Consider the following 10,404-nt stretch of genomic DNA (forward strand, 5'->3'; position numbering starts at 1 on the left):
AAGAAGACATTAAATCTCTCAAGTTCTCAGCAGAGGAGGATTAAACAACTCCACAAACAGCATTACCAGCTTCACTTATTACTAACCAGATTTACTTTATTTAATATCCGATTTAATTAAATCATATTTTAAAGTCACCATAATGGTGGATAGCATTTGCTTTAGTTGGGCTCTTGACCCTTGACTCTTCAATATAAAATATTCTTTGGCTGTTATAATTTTGTGTTTGTAAAGCACATTTGATGTAGCAAAAAAGCCATGAGAAAGTGAGATCAGGTGATGTTGGCTTTTAATTGGTGATGATATCATCATGCAATTGTCTGGCTCCCTGATCTTATTCTCTGCCTAATGCTTTGATTATATTGGACTTCTGTTTTTAATATTGTTTAATTCATAATAATTTAATTCTACAGCATATCTAGCAGTGTTGTTTGTAAAATAATATCCATGTTTTTTAAAAATATTTATTTAGTGAACAAAAACTTTAACCTATGTCATCACTTGGATGCACACAGACATCAAGAAACAGCGTATGAATCTCAACAATGGTGACAATCAAACAAAATATCCAGATAATCAGTGCATGCTGGGAGATATGGGTGAGTTTTGATTGGTGGTACCCAGCATGCACTGCAGCATGTAGCATTTCAGTGATTGTCACCATTGTTGAGAATCATACACTGATTCTTGATGTCTAAGTAACAGAAGAAGATTACTGTATTAAAGGTTTTTTAAGATAATTTAATTAACAGCATTGCTCTGATGTTGTAAAATCAAATTACTTTTACTCTAAAAAAATATTTACAATACAAATCTATGACCAAAGGATTAGACACTGCTTAAGTTCAGGGATTCAGGCAATTACGTGACGATGACTTTGTATTACACCAGTAAACAGCCAACATCACCTGATCTCACGGCTTTTTTTGCTACAACAAATGAGTTCATGCGACGAACAACCGTATAAGTCCAAAAAAACAAAAATTGAGATAACCATGTGACTTGAATGTATGTGTGCCACTTTGTATACAGAATCACTTTGGGCGGGTGTTCCCGCGACCAAAACTCTGTATTTTAAATTTTAAAATAGTCTCACGTGGAAAAACCGTTTATGTCCACTAACGAAAAATGGAGACGCTGGTTGCTTTCATGTCCGCTGCGGACATTAAAAGGCAAAACCTCGGCAAAAAAAGGAGAACGAACATTTATGAATGGAAGGACAGAGCAAGGAAGTATTTAAGGGATGCTGGGAAACCATATGTGAACCGGAGAGGAGAGCAAACACGAGGAAAAAGTCCACCGAAAGAGGTGAGTGAAAGAACTGTATACAAAGTATCTAAAGTTAGCGGTTACAGTCAGAGGGGCGTGTAGGCTACTGGACGTTGTCTACTAACTTTAGAGTTCATATAGCTCACTCTGTTTAACGGATCAAGTCATGAATGAGTCGAAATAAATGCTGTAGGCTACTCCTTATAACCACGGATAAATTAATCGAAACATTTTAGCTGTGTTTAATGTCCCTAACGTTGGCTAGCGGGATAATGTTAGCTGGCTAGCCAGTTACTTTGTAGCTAGTTACAGGGGCATACTACTGGGCGTCTAACGTTACTAAAGTTCATACACCTCAGACTGTTTAGCGAATCAAGTCATGAATGGGTCGAAATGAAAGCTGAGAAAATTAGGGGGTGTTAAAATTCAGGGGATGTTTTTAAGCATGTCTCTAACGTTACTCCCTATAACCACGGAGAAATGAATCGAAACGCTTTAGGTGCGTCTCTAACACCAGCCCAGCTGCGTCACGTAGGCTAATGTTATACCATTCATTGATTGTGTTATACGTACTGCTGGCAGAATTATATATACATAAACATATGTAAATTCATCCCCAATCTTTAAGATGTTTAGAGTAGAATTTGATTGCTTTATGTCTTCACTGAAATTGGTAAATGAAAAAAAATTGACGTTTAAAATATTTTGATATAATTTTTTAATCCCCTGTTACCATTTAATGCAACACTTTGTTTTGTAATATTGTATGCTATGCTATGTTTGTTACTTGTTATATAATAAATAAATAAAATAAAATAAAAAGGTAATAATAAAAAAATGCATTGATTGTGTAAGCTTTTATATATTCTAGCTAGTAACCTTAATAGCTGCTAATAGCTCTCGTGTTCTATAGCTATAAAAAAAACCCCGCTAATGTGACTTTGTTTCTGTTAAGGGCAAGGTGTGCAAGGAGACGTGTCCCAGGCAGTGTTCAAGCCTAACAGACCAAAGAAAACTCCAGCTCTTCACAGAGTTTTATGCTGTCTCTTATGAGAGGCAACAGGCTATCATTCTCTCTGGTTTGGAGCAGGTAGGCTAACTTACTGTAAGCAATTAATATCATGTCAACAGTATGCAATGCATTACAATGTAGGCCCATGAAATAACCAGTGAATTTAATACTACTGTATGCCTTCAATTCACTAAGACTGCACATGTGCCTGATCACTGTAAATGTTGATGATCTGCATCAAGTAGGCCGCCATGTGCATTACAGACCACAGCGAATTGGTGCCCTAAAAGGCATACTCATTGGCTTATTCATTCTCCTAACCAAAGCCTACTCACGTACTTAATGACCTTAACTTGACAGCTCTACACGACGGCTAGCCTACTACGCTATGGTAAATGTCTTTTTACTTCTAGCACAAGGTGAGTCGCAGGCGACCACGTGGGCCTGACACTGAGATAACTAAGAGGAAGTATACCTTCAAGTACCATGTGCAACAAGGAGGCCAAAGACTTGCTGTTTGTAAGCTCACATTTATGTCAGTCTTTCAACTGACCAACAGTCGCCTACAGGCAAGTTTTATATAGCCTAGCGTTTTCCGTTTGTTAACTTTTTATTACATGCATGATTTTAATTAGATACATTGTCCATTACATATTTATTTAAAGTTACTTATCTTTGAAAAGGTTATTCAAGAAAAGTTAGGCAGTCAGTCTGAGGGAACAGAGCAGGTAGCTAAAGTCAGGTCTCCATTAGAGGACTTCAGAGGAAAACATAAGAACAGGTAAGTAAAAAAAAAATCTTGAAGGACCTCATGCTCTCGTCCTGTTAGTTTTTAAAACTGCACCAATGTCAGCATCAGTTGCCCTACAACATTCCCTGATCTAATGGTGCACTGGACGCTGGCATTATAGGGAGTCTGGTGCCTTGCCACCCTATAACGCATGTACCGTAATGGTTAGGATTAAGCTCACTGTTGTTGCCCAGTCAGGAAACATATTTTTGCACTTTGAGATCGATATCAGAGGTAAAGTGCTATGCAAATGTGATGTATGATTATTCTTTGTATCATTACAACATGATACAAAGGTCATGATCTTATTTGGAATTTGGAGCCTTCTAGACTGAGAAAAGCCAGAAAATTTATTTTTGATTTATGGGGATGAAAGACAACAACTCCCAGATTGCAATGCTAAAACGCACACATCAATCGATCGCATGTTTAGCATTCATGTAAACACTACATTCAGATTCACAAATCGGAATGAATTCAGTTAGATTGAAACAAAAGGTGTGCATGTAAACAATGACGATTTTTGCGTCATTGAGGACTTTTTCCAGACAAAAAATATATATAAATCTTTCATCTCAGGGGGATATGAGGGAGGAAAGCATGGTAATTCAAAAATACTAAAAAGAATTAGGTTTTCTACTGATACAAAGCTTAATGCTAAATCCTGAAGTATCCCTTTAATGACTGTATGTGACAAACAAAATCGTATAGTTTAGAGGAAAGTTTAGAATTATACATTAAATTAATTTTATTGTCACAGAAACAATGCAATTGTGCAAAACAGACCAGCATGGTTTATTATATTTCCCTTGTTCATGAGTTGTGTGTTTTTTTTTAGGCCTCATAGTATTCATCCTGCAGTGAGAGAGGGAATAAGAGAGCATATCCTGAGCTTCCCACGCCAACCGAACCACTACTCACGGATGAAGGGAGATGTGGAGAGGGAGTACCTGAGCCCTGATTTAAACCTGCTCCGCATGTTCCGCCTGTACAAGGAAAACAATCCAACATCCACTGCAAAGTTCTGGCTCTATAGGGACCTCTTCAAGCAGCAGAACCTCAGTTTTGGGCAGCCAAGAAGTGACACTTGTGCGAAATGTGATGCCCTGTTCTCAAAATTAACAGCTGCTACAACAGATGGAGAAAGGTTGAAGATTTCAGCCGAGAGTGAGCTTCACCACCGGAAAGCTGAAAAAGCGTACACCCAGTTGCAGGCTGACACAGAGTGGGCCAAAGCCAATGATGACTGCCATGTCATTTGTATCGACATGCAGGGGGTAGTGTTCACGCCAAACCTGACACACTCCAACGTATACTATCAACGGCAGCTGGCCAACTACAACCTCTGTATCCAGGAGATGGGCACTGACGATCCTCCTACAATGTGGCTCTGGCATGAGGGCATCGCTCACAGAGGTTCCATCGAGGTGGCAAGCTGTCTTTTGAAGTGGGCAGAAACATCTTTCGCTCCCCTAGTCCAGGCAAAAGAACGGAAGCTCATCATCTATAGTGACCGATGCTGTGGGCAGAACAACAACTGGCGAGTCCTAAACCTCATGGCCCTGCTCGTATCTAGAGGGTACTTCAGTCAGATAGAGCAGAAGTTCATGGTGTCTGGTCACTCCTTCCTTCCCTGTGACCGTTCCTTTGCCACGCTGGACAAGAGGCGTAAGGTGTCCACACTCCACACTCCCAGCGATGTAGCCGAGATGATCCGTGGAGCCAGGCAGCAGCATCCATTTAAAGTAATTGAGATGAAATGTGCGGACTTCAGGCAGCTCCCTGATGCAACATTAAAGCGACCACCTGGCTTCCTAATCACATCCATGATGTGGTTGAAAGTGACAGGTAAAAAACTAAAGAGTTGGTTTTCTGAGATTAACAGTGTTGGGGATATGTGCATGAAAAAAAATCTTTATTGAATTTCTTGTTGAATGAATTGAATTTCAGCTGCTGATCCATGGTGTGTCCACACAAAAGGAAGCCACAGCCTCTACGAGGGATGGAAGACCTGGCTGATCACCAAACAAAGGAAGAATCAACCACCTCCAGCTCCCTTGTTCTTCACCACGTATGCTCGTGCTTACAATGACCCTCTGCCCATCAAGAAGGAGAAGCACTGTGACCTAATGAAAATGATAGCCTACATGCCAGCGGAGGCCCAAGAATTTTATGGGACATTAGAATGTGGAGAGTAGCCTAGTATGTGTTGGTTATGTGCAGGGTAAGGTGGGGTATATTGTGTAAAATTAATCATAATAGTAGTTGTAGCTTATCTTGTATGCCTTATTTTATGATGTATAATAGGAATATATAGGTATCTATTTATTTAGTGAATTAATGAATGGGGTAATTATTTATGAAATGTATTATAAAAGTTAAAGGAACAAAAAATTATTTTTGTTAATACCTATGTATTGTTCATTGTTCGTACTGTTTTGTCCGTGTTTTTGTTCTGTGATTTACGTTGGCAAAAAATAAAATAAATTGAAAGAAAGAAATGCTTAATATTTTCTTTAATGTTCTGTTACTGTATTAAAACTAAGATAGTAGATAAATGGTTTAAAGTGATATGATGAATTGGACTTATACTGTTATTCCACATTAACTGGACATATACTGTTCTTCCACATTCCAGAAATGTAAATTACTCTAACTTTTTATTTTTAAGATTGATACTAAAAAAACTTATCTCATTAGATTTGGGAAGCTTTTGTTGTCTATCTTCAAGTAAAAAAAAAAAAAAAAAAATTATAATCAAGAGTCCAAATAAAAAAAAATGTATTATTCAAAATTTGAAAATATGGACTTATATGGTTCTTCGTCTCATACACACAAATGTGCTTTACAAACACACAATTATAACAGCCAAATAATATTTTAGATTTAAGTGTTAAGGGTCAAGAGCCCAACTAAAGCAAATGCTATCCACCATCATGGTGACTTTAAAATACAAAATATGATTTCATTAAACCGGATATTAAATAAAGTAAATCTGGTTAGTAATAAGTGAAGCTGGTAATGCTGTTTGTGGAGTTGTTTAATCCTCCTCTGCTGAGAACTTGAGAGATTTAATGTCTTCTTTTATTTTTAGTTGATTTCATCTAAGGCTGTGTCTGAAGTCAGTTGTAGTTCTTGTGTTTCTCTGTTCTTCAGTGATTCTGCTTGTTAACATCAGGTGTTCATAATTAATGCTCAATCACCTCTTAATTATCTCATTAACTTCAACACTGCTTCAATGGTACTTTAACTCTGTAGTGTGCACACATATGAACACTGAGCAGTGCTAATTTAACATGGGTGTTTTTCTGTATACGATTACATAAATCTTATCTATTTCATTTACATATGACTGACAAATATGAATCACATTCAGTTTATTAATACAATTACATAAATCGTATCTGTTTGATTTATATATGACTTAAAAATATGAATCACATTCAGATTATTAATTGGTTTATGTTAAAACTATGTAATCCAAATGGATGGAAATTTGTTATGCAATTCAAATCCATAAATCTTATGTTTAGACATAATTGTTTTTTTGAGTGTAGGCAATTAGAAGAGGATCCATCTTAGTCCCTCAAATCTGTCCGGCACCAATTGTTTTACTCATAGTATCATGAAGGGTAAAGTGTCATCGGCCTCAAAGTGCTTTGGACTGGCATTTACATGAAATGGGTTCTCAGCTAGCTCAAGGAACCTTAGATGAATCCCCATGGACGAAGGCATCAAGACACAGTGCGTGCTCACGTCTGTCCCAGCTGATTTCATTTCTTGCCACAAGTGACTGCAACGAGTTGGACTGTCAAACTTGGTGCTTTAATTAGCAGATAGGAACAAAAATAGATGTTTGGTGGTGTCATAAAATCTATAGGGTCCTGCATGTCTGTAGTTTTTTTCTTCTTCTTCTACATCTAGGGACGCTAATAAAACACGACAGTTATTTTAAAGTTAAGGGTAATGGTACCCCAGGACAAAAGCACTCCTGGTTTTCTGCTGAAAGGTCACAGCACAGTATCGTAAAGACATTATGAAAAGGATGTCTGCACTTTACTGGCTGGCTGAGCTTCATGAGTCATTTGGGTGGTGACACATTGTGTCATTCCTATGAGGACTGAGGTTTTGGTGGGAGGCAGCTGGTATTTTATTTTAGACATTTCATTTGAAGTGTAATGAAATTCTGGTAATCCCCTCATCGATTTGAGAGTTACTTTCTGACGACATTGTTCACTGCGTTTTCGGCGCTCTTGCATTCTTCATGGTTATGTGTCTGCTGATATACTCCATCTTGACCTTTCAAGATGTCTTTCCGTCTGTTTTGATCTTGCTCAGTATTTTTTATGTATGAGCCTGTGTCTCTTGAGATTGAAAAAATTGCAATGGTGAAAAACCATGAGATGTAGTCAAAATGACATGAACATAAAGCTGAAAAAAAAAATCACAATTCCTGACATAAAGAACGAGGAAGAAATTCACAATTGTGACGTAACATTACACATTACATTACAATTCTGTGACATTAAGTCACAATTACCCCTTTTTTTTTGGGCAGACACTTCTGTCCACAATATTCCCCGTCTTTGTTTCTCTTGGCCTCTTTTTCAGTTTTTTTCTTCTGTTTTTTGCTTAAATCTCCTGGATGATGAAAGGCTCTAATATCTTTTTTGCTCCACATCTCATTTATCTACACACACACACACACACACACACACACACACACACACACACACACACACACACACACACACACACACACACACACACACACACACACACACACACACACACACACACACACACACACACACACACACACACACACACACACACACACACACACCAGCAAATACGGCCACTATTAATTCCACCTCCCTCTCTCTATACACCCCATTTCTCTTCAGTCTGTGTGCACGTGAGCCAAACCTATAGCTCACGTCACCTCAATCTTGTCTTTAATTTATCCTCTTTGCATCGTTCTCATCTTCTCACATTCACTCCCTCGGCCATCTTTAACTTCATCTCACCCTTCTCCTCTGATCATCATCTTCTGCCCTGAGGTTGAGTTTCTTCATCATTGCTTTTGTCATTTACACCACTCCCTTCTATTTTCATTATCCATCCTCCCACCTTGCTTACTTTTTTACTCTCCTCGAAGCAACAAAATCACTCACAGGCACACATTATATAGATACAGTCCTCAGTATAAAGCAGACACTGCCATATTAGAAGTACAGCATTCTCCATCATGGGGCTGGGGCTGTTATTCTTTATTATATTCCCTGTTAGTTTCCATTTCCTGTTGTCCTTTAAAAAAAACAATATAAATAGTATAACAATATATAGGTTACACTTTATTTTAAGGTGCCTTTGTTACAATGTAATTATTAAAACATGTTCTGAGTAATTCTTCTGTATATGTTTAGGCTTAGGGTTTGAATTAGGAGTAGTTGCTTTCTAGTTATGCATGATTTACTGTTACTACTATAGTAAAAGATGTGTAATAGAGACACTTTAAAATATAGTGTTATGGGAAAGTGTAAAACTGCTGCAACTAAATCTTAAAAAACACTTCACTTTTCATTCACCCTATGGTGAACATTAAGAATTTGATGTAGCATATAGAACAGATCATTAGGGATAACACATAATTAACTTTATGCATACAGTACTTATACATAAAACAGAACATTAAACATTAAAAATGTTAATACAAAATGGCACCATCATTTCCTTTTAGCCATCAGAGTCGACCTACTTAGTGATTAATTGATATTGTCTTACCCAATATACTGATGAATCACAATAAAAAGAGAGAGAATTCTATATTGGGTATTCATTTTCTCCCCCTTTTATTGCTCTTATTCTTTTTTTTCTCACTTTCTCTTTTAAAATGAACATTAATCAATGCATTAATCAATGAACAATGAACAATATTTACTGCATTTGTTAATGTTCGTTAATATTATACATACATTTCTAACATTTCAGATTGTGTAAATTAATATGATTTATCAATAATCAAGTCAAGTCAAGTCATCTTCATTTATATAGCGCTTTTAACCATGTAGATTGTTTAAAAGCAGCTTTACAGAGATAAAGGTATAATTTAAGGTAACAGAGATTGTTTTGGCTTTACAGCGGTTCTTGAATAATGTTATTTTCCAGCTAAAGTTAGTTTTGATTGATTCACTTTCGTTGACATGATCATTTGTTGTTAAATTAGGGGCCGCTAAGACGACACCGTTCTCTCTAAACAGACTTTAAACGCGAACCTGTGATAAACGCTGATGGTGCTCACGTGCGCATCAAGAATTAATTCTATAGTTATGCGCATTTGAATATATATGCGCAGGTTTGTAATTCCCTACAAACCAAGCCTAAACAAAATACTTGTCTTGCCTATACATGTTGATACAGAATTTAATTTAAAGGACAAGTTCGGTATTTTACACTTAAAGCCCTGTTTACAGACCGTATCTGATGAAATAGAACGGTTAAGATTAAAATTTGGACACATGCTCCTGTCCCGAGAATTTTAGGTTTATTTAGCTTTTGTGGACCTATTTTGCCGAACGCGTTACACCCAGATTCTTCCGTTGAGAGCTTGAATAATAGACACCAGTTGGTGGCGATAATGCCCCTTTGCCGATTGCAAGCAAACCGCTGGCATTTCATTGAATACACAGAAGAAGCAGAAGAAGAAGCGGCGGAGGAATATCGTACCTCACACAGCACATTCAATACAAGTCAATGGAGGTGGACAAACACTACGATAAAACCTGTTGGAAAGCATCTTTTTCAGCGATTTTTTTTGGGATCATATCAGTGAACACCCCTGACCACTCGGTGAGTTTCACGTCTTTGTAAACGAAAGTTTAATGTGTTTTAGGAAGGAATCTGCCAGTGCACATAGACAACCATTGTGGGGGTGGGGGGGGGAAGCTAAATAAACCTAAAATTCTCGGGACAGGAGCATGTGTCCAAAGTTTAATCTTAACCGTTCTATTTCATCAGATACGATCTGTAAACAGGGCTTTAAGTGTAAAATACCAAACTTGTCCTTTAATTGTATCACTTCGGGGTAGGTACACGAATCGAATTTTCCCACAACGCTTTATCTGTTGAGTGGTAAAGGGATCCTTCACAGGGGAGAGGCTAGTTGGCACTTCAGCACTGCGTTGTCATCGGGTCCAGGCGAAGGTCCAGATGTCAGATCTGGATACGGCCTGGATCCGGCAGGCTGCGGGAAAACCTCAGGATAAACAAAGACACTAAAATTAGTGTAGATGCCATTCTTCTTATGATGTAATGAGTACATCAGGATTTA

At 37.6% G+C, this 10,404-nt stretch overlaps 1 protein-coding gene across 1 annotated transcript; it reads left to right on the forward strand.

Moving 5' to 3' along the window:
• The first annotated feature begins 948 nt into the window (after nucleotides 1–948).
• On the forward strand, nucleotides 949–5,788 carry LOC306995893 (uncharacterized protein). Its single transcript, XM_079607861.1, has 6 exons — nucleotides 949–1,308; nucleotides 2,225–2,359; nucleotides 2,695–2,850; nucleotides 2,965–3,062; nucleotides 3,910–4,919; nucleotides 5,022–5,788. Exons 1-6 carry the CDS (start codon nucleotides 1,129–1,131, stop codon nucleotides 5,267–5,269), a joined length of 1,827 nt encoding a protein of 608 aa, XP_079463987.1. The 5' UTR covers nucleotides 949–1,128; the 3' UTR covers nucleotides 5,270–5,788.
• The last annotated feature ends 4,616 nt before the right edge of the window (nucleotides 5,789–10,404 follow it).

Source organism: Phoxinus phoxinus, assembly GCF_949152265.1.
Source record: "Phoxinus phoxinus genome assembly, chromosome: 3".
NCBI lineage: Eukaryota > Metazoa > Chordata > Actinopteri > Cypriniformes > Leuciscidae > Phoxinus > Phoxinus phoxinus.

Coding starts and splice junctions, on each gene's coding strand:
- LOC306995893 (XM_079607861.1), top strand. CDS start 1,129: ATGGAGACGCTGGTTGCTTTCATGTCCGCTGCGGACATTAAAAGGCAA. Junction 3,063..3,909: donor AGAGGAAAACATAAGAACAG/GTAAGTAAAAAA, acceptor GTTTTTTTTTAG/GCCTCATAGTATTCATCCTG. Junction 4,920..5,021: donor GATGTGGTTGAAAGTGACAG/GTAAAAAACTAA, acceptor ATTGAATTTCAG/CTGCTGATCCATGGTGTGTC.